A 19,453-nucleotide genomic window follows, 5' to 3' on the forward strand; every position below is an offset into this window, starting at 1 on the left:
TTACCAGGATGAGTAAGCAGTGCTTTGCTTCCTTCAGAGGGTGCCCGTATGCTTCTCTCACTGAGCAGGTGTGAGCAATTTTGCCTAGAATGTATAGATTGACTGTGTTATTTGTGGGGAGAGATAAGATAGTTGGATCAGATTCCATCCATATTTTCTTTCCATCTGGGATTTCCATTTACTGTGTCCCAGATTACTTTGGGGCCTGAATCTGAGCTTGCTCTGAGCAAGACTCAGTCTGGACAGGGAAATCCAAGCATTTGACGTGAGCAAGATCAGATGTGAAGTTCAGTGCAAGGTAGGCTGACCAGTAGCCTGACTAATCCCAGGGAACTGGGACGTTTGTATAATCTAAATATTGTGTAGGACATATCCCTACAAACACAAGATATCATTCAGCCATATTAGGAGATATGATCAGTGTTCAGGAGTAGAAAATTTTTGCCAATATTTTTACAAATTTTTTTAAAAATATACACTCTCATCTATAGATGTGAACTTTCCTTTTTCTGATCCTAGCGAAAGAAAATATTAGTTCCTTGACTTTCTGTCCTCTATCTTCAAGTCCATCCCAACCTAATTGCAAAAGCCATCAGGTAATTCTCAAGAAGACAATCATTTCATCTGGGTTTTTTGGTTGCATAATATACCATGTTTGCCCTGCACCTGTTGGCATTTCCTACTATTTGTTTCTGCAATTTTTTTTAATCAGTTAAGCATGATTTTCAAGGTGTCACTTTTTTCTGCTTGCTTTCTACTTTAAATCACTTGATGTATGAGATAGGGATATTTCAGTGATGAGCTACAGAGAGGATTAGTTGAAACAAGATATAATATGGGGAGGATTTAATGATCCAGTAGCAGCCATTTATCCCTGGGATGGAAACTCTACAGTGACTAGAACAACAGGAAGATTGGGATAGTTTGTAATCTCTCCCTTCTAGACTATAAACCCAGTGTGGGCAGGCAATGTCTCGCTTTATTGTGGAATTATACTTTCCAATCACTTAGTACAATGCTGTGCCTACAGCACTCAAATAAAATTGAATGAATCATGGCCTATTGCCCTGGAGTAGTGAGAGACCTTAATACCATCATCTCCTCGCAAGTACTGTTTGATATATTTTACCTGGAGATTCTTCAATGTGAAATTTCACTTTGTTTTCTTTGATGAATGACATACTTTCAGTCCTATATGCCCATCCTCGCTGACAAACTGGGGGTCCTTTGTGGGCCAGGCAGCATAGGTCTTAAGTGATTTTCCTGCAATTATACCAACAAGTGGTAGAGTGTTTTTGTACACTTTCCTTAATAAATGACAAGTAATAAAAATAATGAAGTGCCAAGCCATGTTTTTAACACCTGTTGTCATAAACATCAGCTATATTTGATCCCCATCTGTGTAATCTCTCCCAGAACTCAGTAAAATGATCTTCACACAGTAACCACTAATCAAATGCTATTACATCTACTATTACGACTAACAATAAGTATAGTATTTTTTAAGTGCTTACTGTGTATCAAGTACTGTTCTAGGCACTGGGGAAGATACAAATTCATTAGGTAGGATACAGACCCTGTCCCTGTCCCACATGGGGATCACAGTTTTAGAAGGGGTCAGTCATATTTATTGAGTGCTTACTTTGTGCAGAACACTATACTAAGCACTTGGGAGAATACAATATATATAACAATATAGCTGACACATTCCCTCCCCACAGGCTTACAGTTTGGAGGGGGGAGACAGACATTAATATAAATGAATGTTACAGATATGCAATAATTTCCATGGGGCTGGGAAGAGGGATGAATAAAGAGAGCAAGTCTAGGGCACCGCAGAAGGGAGCTAAAGAAAAGGAAAAGAAGGCTTAGTCAGGGAAGGCCTCTTGGAGGAGGAAAAATAGGGATCGAATCCCCATTTTACAAATGAGAAAATGGAAGCACTGAGAAATTAAGTGACAGGCAAGAGGTGCAAATTCATATCCTCCCCTAGATCCCACCTCTACTCACAAGCTTCCTAGAATCAGTTCCCAACCTCTTGAACTATTGAGTGCATTTATAGCATTTCACCTACTCTGTTCCTCTACCATCCTAACTTTCAGACAAGAGTCCAATCAGCAAAGAGACTTTTCAGGTTTTCAGCCAGCCAGACACTGCTTTCAGAAGGCTGATGATGGCCCAACACCCCTGTCCCCAACTGCATGGCTCTTCCTCCAGAATCCCCTTTCACACTGGTTTCTCATGGATGATGGCGTAGTGGATAGGACAATGGCCTGGGAGTCAGAAGGTCTTGGGTTCTAATCCCTACTCAACCGCTTATCTGCTGTGAGACCTTGGGCAAGTCACTTCACTTCTTTGCCTCAATTGTCTCATTTGTAAAATGAGGATTGAGAGTGTGAGCCCCATGTGGGACAGGGATGGTGTCCAACCCAATTTGCTTGTATTCCTCTCAATGCTTAGTACAGTCCCTGCCAAATAGTAAGCACTTAACAAATGCCATTATCATTATTATTAGAAGCAGCATGGTGTAATGGAAAGAGCACACACCTGGGAGTCATGGGTTCTAATCCTGGCTCCACCCCTTGTTTGTGGTGGGGCTTTGGGCAAGTCAGTTCACTTCTCTGGGCCTCAGTTACCTCATCTGGAAAATGGGTATTAAGGCTGTGAGCCCACTGCGGGACAGGGACTGTGTTCAACCCAATTTGCTTATATTCATCCCAGTGCTTAGTACAGTGCCTGGCACATAGTAATGCCTGACAAATACCACAGTTAAGATTATTATTATTATTATTACTATGCTTCTGATTTGGTCTAGTCCTTTAATTAATGGCATGTTCATGATTAAGTATGAACTATCACACATGAGAACACTTGGATATTTCCAACAGAGATGATTTCTTCACTTATTAAACAGTTGAACTTTCAGTATACCATTTTTTTCTTAAGGAAAACATCAGAACTTTTTAAAAAAAGTCATACATCCTTTTTAGCATTACTTCTCATTACAGCAACTAATTTTCTTATTATTTGGGTTTATAATGGTGAGGTTTATAAATGCCCCTATTGCCGGTTCAAATGTTAAGTGAACAGGACTCTTAAGGTATTAGATTTTTTTCATCATTTTTATTATCTCTAGGTTTACTATTCATTCTTCTCTCATTACAGCTATTTCTTTTCATTTGTTAGCCTTTTGTGTGGGGATTTATAAATGCCCCAGGCTGGATAATAAGCCCAAAGTTTACCAGACAAATGAAGACTAAGCCAGTCTAAGGTGTCAATGGCAGCTATAGCCTAGCACAATTTCTCTATTTCTCTTCCGTTGCCCTTGAATGTGTTTGGTGATGTTAAGCAGAGCGAGGCCAAGCTCTTGCTATGGTCACAGGCGCTTGAATATGATAGCTGGGAGTGGGCTAGCACATGTTGCCGCTGATATTCACCGTTCCTCAAGAACCCCCAAAGCCCCAGCATCCCATTAGGACTATCCACAGATCAAGCCAAATGTTGAGAGGCCCCAAGAGAGGCAGATGGTAAACCTTGGGGCTTGCGATCATCCCACACGGGGGCTGGACAGTGGTCCCTGACCTGTGGGGTGGAGTGGAGTTGGGGCCAGAAAGACCACAGCTCACCAAGCCCCTTCTAGCCACCCCCAGCATCCCTCCCACACTCCTCTCTGGTTCAGCCTCTAGGGAGGTCTGATGGTCCAAAGAGGGTGGGGGACGCCCCCTTTTGTTCTGGTTTGCAGTCATATTCCAATAATAATAATGATAACTGTGGTATTTGTTATGAGTTTACTATATGTCAGGCAAGGTACTAAACGCTGGCATAGATACAAGCGAATCAGGTTGGACCCAGTCCCTGTCCCACATGGGCTCACAGTCTCAATCCCAATTTTTCATATGAGGAAACCGAGGCACAGAGCAGTCCAGTGACTTACCCAAAGTTACAAAGAGAAAATTGACAAAGTTGGGATTAGAGCCAGGTCCTCATAGACCTGTGCTCTTTATCCCCACTTTACCTATGAGGAAACTGAGGCCCAGAGCAGTCAGTCAGTCAATCATATTTATTGAGCACTTACTGAGTACAGAGTACTGTACTAAGTGCTTGGGAGAGTACAATATAACAATGCAGTAGACATTCCCTTCTCACAATGACTTTACAGTCTAGGAGGGAAAAATTCATTAATATAAGTAAATAAATTATAGATACTACATAAGTACTTGGGGCTGCGAGTGGGGAATGAATAAAGGGGGAAGGTCAGGGAGGTGCAGAAGGCGGTTGAAGGAAAGGAAAAGAGGGCTTAGTCAAGGAAGGCCTCCTGAAGGAGACATGCCTTCAATAAGGCTTTGAAGGAGTGGGAAGAGTAATTGTCTGTCGGATAGGAGAAGTGAGGATGTTTCAGGCAAGAGAGGCAGGACATGGGCGAGGGATCGGTGCTGAGATAGATGACATTGGCATACAGTGAGAAGGTTGGTATTAGAGGAGGGAAGTGTGTGGCTGGGTTGTAGCAGGAGAGTAGTGAGGTGAGGGAGGGGTGGGCAAAGTGCTTTAAAGCCAATGGTAAGGAGTTTCTGTTGGATGTGGAAGTGGTCAGGCAACAGCTGGAGGTTTTTGAGGAGAGGGGAAACATGGCCTGAACGTTTCTGTAGAAAAATGATGCAGGGAGCAGAGTGAAGTATGGATTGGAGTTGGGAGAGAGAGGAGACTGGGAGGTCACCAAGGAGGCTGAAACAGTAATCAAGATGGTATAGGATAAGGGGATAATGTCACTAAGAGACAAGTGATAGAGCTGGGATTAGAACCCAGGTCCTGTCAGGCCCATGCTCTTTTCACTAGGCCACACTGCCTCTCTTTTGAATGCTGAATAAATAATTGCTGTCTTGGTTAACCTATTCCTTTCCATCCCACCACTTCTTTCCCATCCTTTGCCTGTCCACTCTCTGGAAGCTAACCAGACTCAACAGTGATTGGTGGAAAATGGTTTGGAGAGAAAGGAGGGTCTGCCACTTAGCAGGTTTACGGGCTACTTCTGTTAAAAATCACAAGCAGTACCTGCCATCCTTGGCTGGCACCCTGCAGTGTGGACTGGGCACAGAACACCAGGTTAGAGAGTGTGGATGACTCAGTGTTAACCTTCACCACTAATAACAATTACGGTGATGATACTAGCAATGATAATAATAACTATAATAAGAATAATAGCTGTGGCATTTGTTGAGCACTTACTATGTGCTATGTTCTGTTCTAAGCATTAGGCTACATACAATACAAGCAGATCAGACACAGTACCTGACCCACACAGGGCTCACGGCCGAAGAGGATGAGAGCATTGGTATTTTATCACCTTTTACAGATGAGGTAATTTGCTGCCCAGAACACTTAAGTGAATTGACCGAGGTCGCCCAGCAGACAAGTGGTAGAGCCAAAATTAGAACCCAAGTCCTCTGACTCCCAGGCCTGAGCTCTTTCCACTAAGCTATGCTGCTTCTCAAACACTATGATTCACTCCAACTTCCAAAACAAATCAAGTGCACGGCCTGCTGGGGGTAGGGCATAAATTTATCCTTCCCTATTTCTAAATTAAAACTTTGTGGAATATGAGCAGTTCTATTCTGGTCTCTACATTACAACATCTTTGCTATCCAAGCATCTCTACATTACAGCATCTTTGCTATCTAAGCACCATATTTATCATCAACAGGATTTACTGAGAAACAACTGGTACTTGGTTACAATATGAGTGAAATACACAATCCCTGTCCTCTAAAAACATACAATCTAATAGGAGCAGCCCTTCCTAGCAACGATCACCCTGTTGGTAGAAAGAAGGAAAGGGTGTTTGACTCTGTTTCCATGGGTCCAGGGTCCACTCACACACAAGAAGGCCATCTCATCATCAGCAGCTTGTCTTCAAACATGAAGGACACTGAGGCATATGTAACTTCCGTCTAGTGAGCTGTGTCAACTTCCAGATCCCTTAGATTTCTTAAGGTTTAGTGCTTCTCTTCTGGATTCTTACTCAAACCCATCAAGGAGGAGGATCTTTTCACATCACAGGAGTCCAATGTCCCAAGTCCCTTTGCAGATAGTAGGCTTGGTTTCCTCCCTGTGCTCCAGAGGAGCAGGGTTTCTCAAGAGTCTAGTGCACAGAACCTCTGGTTTAACAACAGACCCTGTACCTCATGTGAAGTTATGAAGGAAGTCCATCCCCCTGTCAGCATGACAATTGCAACATTTCCTTATTCAGCCTGAGCTTGTCTTGTTGACGCACAGAAGCCCAGAGGAGCCTTCAGATCAGGGCCTTTCTCTCCATTCTCCGTCCTGCCCGGAGTGATGTCTGGAGAAATAGTCTACGCCGATGTACAACTTCCCAGAAAAAATTCTACCCCTTCCAGCCCTTCCGCCCCAATACAATCCCAAGGTGAGTTCACTTTGTACTGCTTCACGTATCCTTTGGCGTCTAGGATTAGTGTTTGGGAGACTCAGAATATTGATTTCCGTTTCTTACGTGGAGATGAGTTGGTGTGAGTGTGTGTGTGTGTGTGTGTGTGTGTGTGTGTATGTTTGGACTTAAACAATGAAAAATACATGGGTTGGGGCCTGGGTTGTAAGCAGACAGTTTTTAAAGGAAAATCTGGCATGTGAATAAATTACTTAGTAAACCTGCCTCTGGAAATCAAGAACTCTTCTGTCACAGGACTGCAGATAAATCTCCAGTCTGATTTACTTAGTCTAGGGGCAGCAAAATAAACACAGAACAGTTTCGTCTGACTTTGTAAAGAATTCTGGGAATGTTACTTTCCATTTCCGCATTGCCTTTAATTCTTTCCAGAACTGAAATTCTTCCTTTACTGGGTGGCTGGAGTGAGGGCACCGGGGAAGAAAACTGAACCCTAATACCTGTCTCCAGCTCCCTCTCCCCTTATATTCTTTTACTGTAAGCCCTTCGAGGGGCAGGGACTGGGTCTAATTCCTCCCTGTGTACTTTTTCCCAGTGCTTAGTATGGTGCTCTGCATATAATAAGTCCTTAATAAATACCGTTTCTACTATTATTACCACACTACGTCTCACCACCCCTTTGTAGTTTAGCATAATTTCCCCTCACACACTTGAAAAGCAAACCTTCAATGAAGACTGCCAAGGGGGTCTCAGGACCCAGAGGTGAGGGAGGGGGTTGCAGTGAATGCTAGAGGGATCCTCTCTGGAGAGAGATAAGGAAGAGACAGGGGTTGCAGGCATAAATAACCCCCAATCTGCTTCCCCTTTCCACCCACCCGCAGGTCCAGTTAGGATGAGGGACACATCAGCTGCTCCAGGAGAGACTGAGTCATTTCAAATAATCTGGAAACACTCCCTCTGACCAGGCCCTTTTTTCATTAGGGCAGGATCAGAAGTTAATATAGGAATAGCCTACAATAGAAGGCATATTGAAGGTGCATCTCCTCCAGGAGCCCTTCCTCGACTAGGCCCTTCCTTTCCTCTTCTATCACTCCCTTCCGCGTTACTTCCTTTGCTCCCTTTGTTCTTCCCCCTTCTCAGCCACACAGCACTTATGTACATATCATTCATTTATTTATTACTTATAGTAATCTCTGTCTCCCTCCTTCTAGACTATAAGCTTGTTGTGGTCAGGGAATATGTCTGTTTCTTGATTCAGGGACTCTTTCAAGTGCTTAGTACAGTAAGTGCTCAATAAATACAATTGATCGAATGAAAGAATAGCAGTAATAGCAGTAACAGTATTTGTCTAGTGCAGAGTGCAGTACACTCAGAAGGTATTTGGAGGTGGCAATTAAGCACAGTTCCTATCCCTCAAGGAGGTTTGTTGTTGTTTTTTTTTAAATGGCATTTGTTAAGCATTTACTACGTGCCAGGCACTGTACTAAGCACTGGGGTAGATACAAGATATGGGGCCCACAATTTTAATCCCCCTTTTTACAGATGAGGTGCCTGAGACCTAGAGAAGTTAAGTGAATCGTTCAGGGTCGCACAGCAGACAAGTGGCAGAGTCAGGATTCAAACCAAGGTCCTTCTGACTCCCAGGCCCGTGCTCTACCCAGTAGGCCAAGCTCTTTCTCACAAGCTAAGAATAAAAGGGGAGAGGGGACTGGTGATTGATAAATAAGAAAGGGCAATAAACCCCTCAAAATATAAAAGAGAAGGCTAAGAATAGGTAAGACAAGCGAGGTAGGGACCGTGGTTAGAGGAGCAGAGTTTTGTGCTTTTCACTACTAAGAGTCCACAGACACAGCCACTTACTGCTGGAGAAGCAGCAGGTTATAAAAAATGAAGATGTTGCTGACCAAGCCAGAGCAAAATGTGAAGGAAGGACTTCTAAGAGCCCTGAAGGCAGACAGCTCCCGCCTCAAGTAACAACTGTGGTTTGGTCACAATTCACTAATTAAGGCAATTGTGAAATATATGTACTTTAAATAGACACTCTGATCTGATTATTTCATTTCCATTCTAAGCTTATAAAACCTCGAGGGTACTAGGTTTCGGGAATAGGAGACCTAAGTGTGTTCACTCCACCTCCTGCTATGTGTTCCATTCAGCATTAACAATTACAATAAGTGCCTGAAAAGCTGCTCAGGGAACGAGTATCATCCAAGTATTTATTAGTGGTCCCGTGCTGGGCTCTGTACAACCTGAGGTAAAGTCCTTTTCTCAAGGCACTTCATCTTGGGCCGTTCTGTGCCATGCATAATGGGGAAGTTGAGCTAGTATTAGCACACAGTACACAAGCAGGTGACGATTTCACCCCAAAAGAAACTCTCTGAACAGGAAACAGGTTGAGATTTTGCTCTGCTTCATAATCAGCCACAAAGCATGGTGCAGGGGAGGTGTTCTGTGGGAATCACTGCACCCTTAGCAGCTGATCATTCCCTAGCAGGACCAGGATGAGCCATTCTGACCCCAAGGAGCCCTCACTCCCCACTATCCACCTATCACACAATCCCCCATCATCAAAGCTAGTTCCTCGCACCCTGAGGCCAGCTAATGTTTCCCCAGCTCTCACCTCTTACCCAGGTAGGAGAGGGCAGGGTGGTAATGAAGATAGCAGCACATGCAGAAGAGGCAGGTGGACAGAATCCAGGAACTGTAAGTGGCTAAAATGGCAGGGAGGGAGTCCTCAGTTGCACAAATATACCCCTCTGACAGACCACCTCATTATGACTGGGTATTTATTAAGGGCTTACTCCATGCCAAGCATTCTACTAAGCACTGGGGTATATAGGAGATAGATTACAACCAGCCCCTGTCCTACATCAATCAATCAATGGTATCTATTGAGCACTTCCTATGTGCGGAGCACTGTTGTAACCGTGTGGAGAGTACAATCCTACAGAATTAGCAGAAATGTTCCCTTCCCAAAATGAGCTTACTTGGGCAAGTCACTTAACTTCTCTGTGCCTCAGTTACCTCATCTGTAAAATGGGGATTAAAACTGTGAGCCCCACGTGGGACAACCTGATCACCTTGTATCCCCCAGTGCTTAGAACAGTTCCTAAAAACACATAGTAAGCGCTTAACAAATACCACCATTTAGAGGTGGAGACTGATGTTAATATGAATAAGTAATGTATAATGAATAATTTAAAGATCTGTACATAATTAATAATGACAACAATAATAATAATACTTGTTAAGCTTGGTGGTGGGGGAATATCAAATGTTTAAAGGTCACATATCCAACTGCAAAGATGATGCAGATCTCCAGGCTGGGGAGAGGATGTGGGAAAGGGGACTCACAGCCTAAGGAATAATAGGGATATTTGTTAAGTGCTTTCTGTGTTCTGAGCACTTTACTAAATGCTGGGGTAGATATAAGAAAATCAGGTCCTATATGGGGCTCATATTCAAGGTAGGCAGGAGAACAGGAATCGAATCCCCATTTTGCTGTTGGGGGAACTGAGATCTAGAGAAGCGAAGTGACTTACCCAGGGTCACACGGCAGATTCATGGCAAAGCCGGGATTAAAACCCAGGTTCTCTTACTCCTGAGCTTGTGCTTTTTCCACTAGGCCACACTCCCCCTCCATCCATCTACCTTAATTTCTGTGCTTCCCCCTCCCCCTCCCCTGGTCTCCTCAAATGTGTTTTTAATGAAATGTCGCACGTTACAGACTCCTCCAAAGCTGGGCTGAGGCCTGGGACTGCTCTGAAAGTGGCATGTGCTGTGATCATTCTCCTCCTGGTGGCAGTTATCACACTGAGCGTTTTAGGTAAGTGTAAGGATGGGGGGGTCACCCCTGCTCCCCATCTCCTAACCACAGCTCACCCAGGATGTGATCTGAAAGTACCAAAGGGCAGATTCCCTGAAAAGTGTGCTGGGACATGAGGAGACCGGGCAGCTGCCCTGGACCTTCCAAAGATGGCAGGCATGTCCCAGGCAGCTCAGCAAAGGCTGCTGGCAAGGATGACCTGGCACCCATCCTAAGAAGAAATGTCCAGCTTGTCATCACGTTATGTTGTGGGCAGGCAACATGCATTCGGGGCATCACTTGGAGTGTGGAATATCCTTCTGAGCCCTCAGGGCCAGGATGAGCCATTCCAAGCCCAAGGAGCCCCTCACTACCCCATAATTCTCCATCATCAAAGCTAGTTCCTCTGCCGCTGAGGCCTGCTAACATCCAATCAGCCCCTGAGCAGCACTGAGCAATTGTAGCTGAATGAGCAGCTGCAGGCAGGGCTTTCAAGAGCTGTTCCCCCTCAGTTCAGTGTTGGATAGGTCCAGCAGCTGCCTCAGGCCTTCACTGAGAGCCTTGGCTACAAACCCCTTATCTGGTGGGAATTAATTGTCCCCAAGCAGGCAGATCTGGGGACAACAGTACCTGCAGAATGGGTCAAAAATGGAGAAATAGGAACCATCATTGGAAAGTAACATTCCCAGAATTCTTTACAAGGTCAGACGAAACTGTTCTGTGTTTATTTTGCTGCCCCTAGACTAAGTAAATCAGACTGGAGATTTATCTGCAGTCCTGTGACAGAAGAGCTCTTGATTTCCAGAGGCAGGTTTACTAAGTAATTTATTCACATGCCAGATTTTCCTTTAAAAACTGTCTGCTTACAACCCAGGCCCCAACCCATGTATTTTTCATTGTTTAAGTCCAAACATACACACACACACACACACACACACACACACACACACACTCACACCAACTCATCTCCACGTAAGAAAGGGAAATCAATATTCTGAGTCTCCCACTGGCCTTTCTAACTTGGGCAGGGTTGGGATCTGAACTCAGATCACTGATAGATCTAAGGACCCCAGGAAGGAGCATTGCAAGGGGTGATGGTCCCCTCTGTTTGGTTCTTCTTTTGCCTTCCCCTCCCTGACTCCCAAATATTCTTTAAATTGCCTTAGAGGATCAATTAATCAAACATATTAATTGATGATGTCCTGTATTTAGAGCACTGTACTGAGGGCTTTATAGAATGCATTCGAGTTAGCAGACACGGTTCCTGACCTCAAAGAATTTAAAATAAGTTCAGGGGAGACAGACACTAAAACAAACTACAGGAGGAGAGGAGCAAACACTAAAACAAACTACGGGAAGAGGAGAGCCAAAGAGTTTTATGATAGGTCTCTAAGTGTTACTGGGGAGAACTAGAGGAGGTCAATACACAGTGTTTGGGTGACACACAAGTGCCAAAGTGGCAGTAAGGGAGGAATGGAGGTAGGGAGATGGGCGATTAATCAGGAAAGACCTACTAGAAGAGATGTGATTTCAGAAAGCCTTTGAAATTAATGAGAGTAAGTCGTCTGACAGACATGAAGGAAGACAGAGTGTGAGGCAGAAGGCAGAGCTTAAGGTCAACTCCAGGAAAGATGAGAGCAAGGCACAATGAGTAGGTTGAGATGAGAGAAACAAAATGGGTGAGCTGTAGTGTAGTGGGAAGGGAGTGTGGATACGAGAGAAGAGAGCTGATAGTGCCTTAAGGTCAGTGTTGAGGAGCTTCTGTTTGATGGGGAGGGGAAGGGATGGCAGTTGGAGATTTTGGAGCATGCAAGAGATGTTTGTAAAACAAAAATGTAGAAAAATGATCTTTGCAGCAGCAAAGTATGAACTGGAGGGAGAGAGAGGCTGAAGGCATGGAGATCTGCAAGGAGGCTGAGACAATAGACAAGTACTTGGACTCAGACGGTGGCAGTGAGGATGGAGAGGAAGGGGTGGATTCTGGAGATGTAAAGAGAATGGTGACAGGATTTTGTGCTAGACTGAAATATGAGGGATGAAGGAGAGAGAGAAGTCAAGCATAACACAAGATTGCAGGCTTGAGAGATGGTGAAGATGGTGGAGTTTTCAATTATGAGAGGAAAGTTGGAAGAAAAGGAGGTTTTGGGTGGGAAGACTGGTGGATCAGCTCTGCCAGTCTCAGGCCCTTCACTCTAGAGAAATCCCTCTCAGTCGATGGAGGCCCTAGAAAGAGGACTTTGAGCTAAGACTGTCCTCAACGACGTTCAACCCAAGATCCAGAGAAGATAGTTCTGGTTTCAGAGACCCGAGAACTGCTCATCTCCTTTCTCTTCCCAGCGGTACCCAGACGAAGAACGTGCCCAGCGGACTGGAAGCTGAACCATGGGAAATGCTATTGGATTTCCAACTCAAATCATACAAAAAACTGGAGCAGAAGTAATGCATTCTGTGTGGAAAACAAGTCAAATCTGGCAAAGATTCAGGACTTGTGTGACCTGGTGAGAGCTAAGTCTTCCCTGGGAACTGAGGGTTCCACCATTAAGGAATGTGGTTTGTCACGTGTTTACAAATAGGTCCCGATGCAGAATTCAGTTCCCAGATAGGACAGACTCTCTGGTGAGGCCCGGACCCTCCATTATTCATTCCATTATATTTATTGAGTGCTTACCATATACAAAGTACTGTACTAACTACTCCCGAGAGTACAGTACACAATTAACAGATACATCCCCTGCCCACAACAAGCTTGTAACAGGAAACAGCCAGGATAAGCCGTGGGAGAAACGGGTTGGATGTGTGGGAGATCTCAGGGGAATGTTTCAGAAAGACAGGTCTTAATTAGGTTCAGTAGATGGCAGTCACTAGGACTTGAATAGGCTGATCCATGTTTGGGTAGTCCCTGACCTTCCCTGCCCTCAAAAGCTGGGGCAGATCCTGGGCTGGTGCAAGAGCTGGTCTTACCCCAGTCTAGCTTTGGCCACAAATACAATTTCTTTTCTGATTCCCAAAATGATTTCCTGGGAAGGCTGCTTTGTCCTTAGGAAAAGGGACAGGTGTCTTTCAGGATCCCCTCTCCCCTCCCACCCACCAACCCCAACGCTGACATCCATGGACCCCAGAACAGGCCACTCCAGAGAAGCAGGTATGAGAGTCAGAGAAAGTTAGTCAATAGTTCTGCCCTCCTCCTTCATTCTTTCCTATCAATCCCCACCAGGGTGGCCAACTATCCATAAATCCATGAATAGTCCATAAACATGGGTTTATTTGTTTGCTTATGGTATTTGTTCAGCACTTACCACGTGCCAAGCACCGTACTAAGTGCCGGGATAGATACGATCTAGTCGGGTTGGACACAGTCCATGTCCCACATGGGCTCACAGCTTTAACACCCTTATTTACAGATGAGGTAACTGAGGCCCAGAGAGGTTGAGTGATTTGCCCAAGGTCACACAGCAGACACGTAGCAAGGCTGAGATTAGAACCCACGTCCCCCGACTCCCAAGACCGTACTCTTTTCACTAGAGCGTGCAATTGGTTGGGCCTATAAAGCCAGAAACAACATTTCAATGTCTGTGAGTTTCACAGCTTTTGGGGATAGTAGCGGGAGTGGGCAGGGCAGCAGCAGAGAGGCTGCTGTGCTGGGGTGAAAGAAAAAGACACGGAAAACTACCCAGCATGGTAGAGCAGCATCATTCACCTGAAAAGCCCAAGTCCTCACCTGCCATTATCATATGAACAACTCCTTCTTTCTCCTCCCCAGGAGTGAATCCTCTCTACCCCTCCTGTCTGTCGCTCTCAGACATATTAGGCTTTTGTTAGTAAAAGATGTTTGAAAGTCAAATCATTTCTAGACATCCCATTTGTAGGAATCATTCTTGGCAGTTGGCCCCCCTCCCCGGCAGCTACCCCTCCCGCCTGTAGGCTGAGGTCAAGGTGCAGGGCCCAGGCAGGGAAAAACAGGTCTCGGCAGATGGCCGCTGGTGCCAGGGAACGCCCTGGACTAGGATGGTGTTAGGTTTACTCAGATGCTCCTGAGATGAACCAGAGGAAGGGAGTCAGATGTTCAGGGGCTGGAGGGAGAACCAGACCTACTTTCCTGACATGAGTCTGCTTGGCTTCTCTGCACCCAGACATCATTTCTTTTGTTTCCTTTTCCTCCTATCCTCACTCTGCCCCCTCACCTGTGCAGGTTATGTGAGAATCAAGGTCTGACATCTGCTGTGTTCGTGACAAGAGGCACTGGAGGAACTTTTGCTGGGCAGGGGATATAACTGTTTATCATTGTATTGTGCTCTTCCAAGAGCTTAGTACAGTCGTCTGCACACAGTCAGTGCTCAATAAATACAATTGAATGAATGAATGACTGTGAGATGGGACAGAGGCACCGGTCATTCTTTCCTGGGTTTGATAATGCCCCCAGAGAGGTCAAGGCAGTTGTTTCAGGGACTCTGTGCAGAGCGAGAAGTCACCGGAGTCTCTGGATTTCACTTTCCCTCTCCAGGGCTTCATTTGGTCACAGATACCAGCATCAAAGTATTGGATCGGGCTGCACATTCCAAAATATAGGGGAAACTGGACATGGCTGGACGGCTCTGCTCTTGACTGGAGCCTGTGAGTATTTCCTGGAGTTTGATCTCTGATCAGGGATGTGGGAATGACTGTGCGTTTCCATGGGCTCTGCATGCCAGTTTCCTTCCGTCTTTAATAATAATAATGATGTTTGTATTTGTTAAGAACTTACTATGTGCCAAGCACTGTTCTAAGTACACTGGGGTAGATAGAGGGTCATCAGGTTGTCCCACGGGAGGCTCACAATCTTAATCCCCTTTTTACAGATGAGGTAACTGAGGCACCGAGAAATTAAATGACTTGCCCAAAGTCACACAACTGACAAGTGGCGTAGCCGGGATTAGAACCCATGACCTCTGAATCCTAAGCCTGTTCTCTTTCCACTGAGTCATGCTGCTTCTCTTTCTTTGCCCCTAAGCCTTCCCTTGTGTTCCCTGCAGCTTTTCTCCAGCTCTCTTCCCCTCACCCAACAGCACTTATGCATATACCTGTAATTTTATTGTTCATATTAATGTCTGTTTACTTGTACTGATATCTGTCTCCCCCCCTCCCACCCCCGATTAAATTGTGAGCTCATCGTGGTAGGGATTAACTCTCTTTATTGCTGTAATGTACTTTCTCAAGTTCTTAGTACAGTGCTCTGTACACAGTAACCACTCAATAAATACCACTGAATAAATGAATAAATGAATGACTTTCTTCTCAGAGTCATTGCTAAAGGCATAGCCACATCTCCTCTGCTAAGCCCTGTCCTTTTTTTATATCGACTCCATCCCATCTTCGATCCCCAAACTCATCTCCTTGACTCCAGTGCTACAGAAGATCCTGATCTTTTCCCCTCAGCCCCATCACACTGTTCAACCCTGTCCCCCCTGACTCTCCCTGCCTGCCCAGACCTTGGCTGAGCAGCAGCTCAGCTACCCTGGGGCTCCCCCCATTCCTGCCTCTCTGCACTCAGAGGGACCTAACCAGTGACTGGACACTCTGGACACCTAGAACCACCAGCAAGGGACCCTGGACTTGATGGATTCTGGGTCAGTCTGTCAGAAATCGTTTCCTCTCAAAATGATTTTGAGACTTCATATTTGCACATTTTCTAGGGAAGTACTCTTCCTTCCCCATGGCTCAGCCTTCCCCCTTTTCTTCCCAAACCCCTGTATCCATCCCTCACTCCACAAACATCTTTTCATTCCCCAAATTCCTGTCCTGGCTTCCTTCATTCCTCTCATGAAGCACAAACTCACCACACACTCTTTCCCAGCTCATTGGTTCTCTTCAGCTCTCTCAAGCTAATAGTCTTACTATACCTCATTCTCTACTTCCCCACCTTCACCCTTCTCCCACATCCTTCACCCAAATCCAAAAGGCCCCGGAGATGCCCAAATTTAACAGTCTTCCTAAAATCCCTCCTCCCCCAATGAGTCTTCCTCTATTAATTCTCAGCACCCTGAATCATACAAACCCAACCGTTCCTAGCCCTTACTTATGCCCTTATTTATGAGACCCTGCCCTAGTTGGGCATCTGCAGAAAAGGGGAAGATGGCAGATGGAGGAGGGGAGGAGAGAGATGAAAGTAAAATCCCCTTCCCCAGTCACTGGCCAAGGAGGAGGGGGGAGACAGCTACAAAGCCTCTCCTAGCCAAGTCCACCTCAGTTTCCTCCTCCCTGGATCTCTAGGCTGAACAAATAAGGATCAGCCTGTAGAAAAAAACCCCTCCATTTCTGCAGACACAGAACCCCAGGGAAGCCCAACCAAAATGGGAAAGAAAGGAGAGGTCATTCATTATATTGGGTTTAGGTCCACTGCCTGATTTCACTAAGACAGGGTCTGACATTCTGGTTTTGGTGGCTTGTGGCCATTGTGGTTTTGGGGGCTGGTGTAAACTCACAGGGACTGTCTCCTTCTCTGCACAGGTTCCACGTAAACCCCCCAGGTGGCATGGACACATGTGCTGCACTTTCACGAGATGGGATTTACCAAAGCAATTGTAGGGGTGAAAATCCCTGGATCTGCCAGCAGTAGAGTCGCCCCCTGAGTCCCAGTAAGGTTCCTGCTCTCTGACTCTGGATCTGACAGAGGAACACAGCCAGCATCTGCTCTCCATCTGTTCTCTAAGGTCCCAGCTTGCCCTGGGCCAAGGAAATGGGACCAGGAATGTCCTTGGGGTTTCGTCCTTTTCATTCGGCATTGAGCTGGATGGTGACTAAAAGAAAACAGACTGTCCCAGCAAGACAAGAAAATTGTGTTTTCAGTCCCATTCCTCCTTCTCGCTCTGGCATCGGCGGGAAGAACCTGAATCAAGAAAGAGGATGAAAAGTATTTGAATTCAGATCCTTGAGCTCCCCCAGATTTGTCTCCAACATCTCCTGAGCCTATTGGTGATTCTTCGGTGGCTACATCTACTCAAAGAACATGGCAGGATATTTTAGTAATGAGAAGAAGACTAACAGATCTGGCCTATGGCTAAGTGGGGAAGGGCTAGCGGCCTCATTTTAATTCTAGCGGCCTCATTTTAATTCTAATAAAAGTAGATTGTAGCCAGAACTTGTCACAGAAGAACAACCGCCTAAGGCGTTTATTTTTGCCATGGGAGCTCTCTCACTGGTCTGGGAGTCTATATGATTTACAGCTGCTGTCCTGGGGTTCAGGCTGCTGTGTGCTTCCTCCAGCAACACTGTCAACCTGAATCCCGAGATCTGCCCTGTGGATGCCCAAACCGGCAGTGAGGAGGGGATGGAAATTCGGGATCGATGTCTCTGATGGTGAAACCAAACTTTCCTCGGCCAAGATGGGCGATGGGACCAGCACTGCAGAGCACTCTGTGTGACTGTCCATAACGTTTTGTGGTTAATGTCAATATCTGTCAACTTGGCTTATAGAGACACGATCGATGAACTCCTGCTTAATTTCAGGCCTCAGTACGTGTAAAGAAGACAAGTGAAAGCAAGATCTTCTAGAAGACTGTTACAGGTTGCCTGTAGAAGTATGCAGCTTCCAAATGAGCACTTACAGGTCTGCTACTGGACAGAATTTGTGGGTTTTGTTCAGAAGGCATAGGCTGACAGCATGATCTGTGTTGAGAACAGGGACGTTGGCATACTTTCCCATTATTTTACATCTCCCTCTTCCCTCTTAATCACCTACCTCAAGTCTACAGAGATCTAGGGTGTCTTTAATCGATGTCCCAGAATGAAGACAACCGCAGTGGTTGGACACCAGAACCTTAAATTAGATCCAGAGTTAGCTACCTCTCTCTAATCTGGTACTTGATCCCAACTGAACAGCTTCACTAAGGTCACCGCTACAATTCCCTTTGCAGTTCTTCTGTGGAAACATTCTCTACGGGGCTCACAAGTTACTCTCCTTCCCTAGAGAACCCTGGCTCCACCCGACTCCTCTAGGCAGACATCCAGTTGGAATCCACACCAACACGTCCCTTTCTCTCAAATTCCTAAATTCTACCCTTCATGAATGGCCGTCCCAGCCAGGCAGTCAGAAGCGCAGGTGGGAGGCTGGCCAGAGGGTGGAGGTGGGGACTTGGGTCAAGACTGGTCCTGCTGGTCCTTCCTGATCCAGGCCCTCTTGGGCCAGACCCTGGGAAGCAGAGCCACCATCCAACCGAAGAAAGTAAGGCAGCATGGCTTAGTGGATAGAGCATGGGCTTGAGAGTCAAAAGGACTTGAATTCTAAACCTGGCGCCACCACTTGCCTGTGCAAGTCACTTAAATTCTCTGTGTCTCAGTTTTCTCATCTGTAAAATAGGGATTAAGACTGTGAGCCCCATGTGGGAAAGGGAGTGTACCCAACCCTATTTGCTGGTATCCACCCTAGCTCTTAGAACAGTTCCCGGCACATGGTAATTGCTTAACAAATAGTCCAATTATCATTATCATTATTAACAAAAGTTTTCTGCTCCCATTTTAGCACTGATTTTCCTGCCCTAAGACTACCATAGGACTGGCTGAGTTTCCACTGATGTTAGGAGGAGAATGACACCACATGCAAAACAGCTTCTCTTTCTTCTAATGGCTGTGAGGAATGAGCTTAGTTCTCTTTTCAGACCAGCACTATTATTGGCTGAATTCCCCCGATGGCATCAGATGATTGACACCACACAAAAAGCAGCTTCTCTTCCCAGTAAAGGCTCTGCTCAGTGAGTTTCTTCCTTTTTGCAGACCACTGTCCTCATCTTCAAAGCCCTGTTGAAATATCTCTTCCAGGAATCCGTCCCTGACGAGTCTCTGGTTCCCCACCCTATGCACCCTCACTTCCCCACTGCCTTAGCACTTGGGGGTATAACCTTTTAAGCACTTCAATAACCACTCCACCCCAACAACATTCATGTACATATTGTTATACTCTACTCTTTCCTCTTTGTAATTTAATGTCTTCTTCTCCCCTAGACTCTAAGCTCTTGAAATTAAGCAGGGCTTCATTCATCATGGACTGCAGCTAGACATTCATTGATTCATATTTATTGAGCACTTATGGTGTGCAGAGCACTGTACTAAGTGCTTGGGAGAGTATAACATAACAATAACAGCACATTCCCTGCTGCAGAATTACGGCAACAGAGAAACAAGTTGATAAAACGCAAAGTTAAATGAAAGCCCCCGATAGAGCAGTTATAGGCAGGCTGGGCTGGGAACTGAGGCAAGACAAGGGGAAAGGGGAAGGGTTA

At 45.6% G+C, this 19,453-nt stretch overlaps 1 protein-coding gene across 2 annotated transcripts; it reads left to right on the forward strand.

Moving 5' to 3' along the window:
• The first annotated feature begins 6,282 nt into the window (after nucleotides 1-6,282).
• On the forward strand, nucleotides 6,283-17,334 carry LOC103165706 (killer cell lectin-like receptor subfamily F member 1). 2 transcript variants are annotated; one of them, XM_007657629.3, is made up of 5 exons: nucleotides 6,283-6,418; nucleotides 10,125-10,223; nucleotides 12,540-12,700; nucleotides 14,704-14,813; nucleotides 16,686-17,334. In XM_007657629.3, the coding sequence occupies exons 1-5, from the start codon at nucleotides 6,331-6,333 to the stop codon at nucleotides 16,792-16,794; spliced, it is 567 nt and encodes a 188-aa protein (XP_007655819.1). In that variant the 5' UTR covers nucleotides 6,283-6,330; the 3' UTR covers nucleotides 16,795-17,334. The 2 variants fall into 2 exon arrangements, with proteins under 2 accessions (XP_007655819.1, XP_028937970.1); XM_029082137.2 differs by lacking the exon at nucleotides 14,704-14,813.
• Nucleotides 17,335-19,453: the final 2,119 nt, after the last annotated feature.

The sequence above is a fragment of the Ornithorhynchus anatinus genome, chromosome 17, assembly GCF_004115215.2.
Source record: "Ornithorhynchus anatinus isolate Pmale09 chromosome 17, mOrnAna1.pri.v4, whole genome shotgun sequence".
Classification (NCBI taxonomy): Eukaryota; Metazoa; Chordata; class Mammalia; order Monotremata; family Ornithorhynchidae; genus Ornithorhynchus; species Ornithorhynchus anatinus.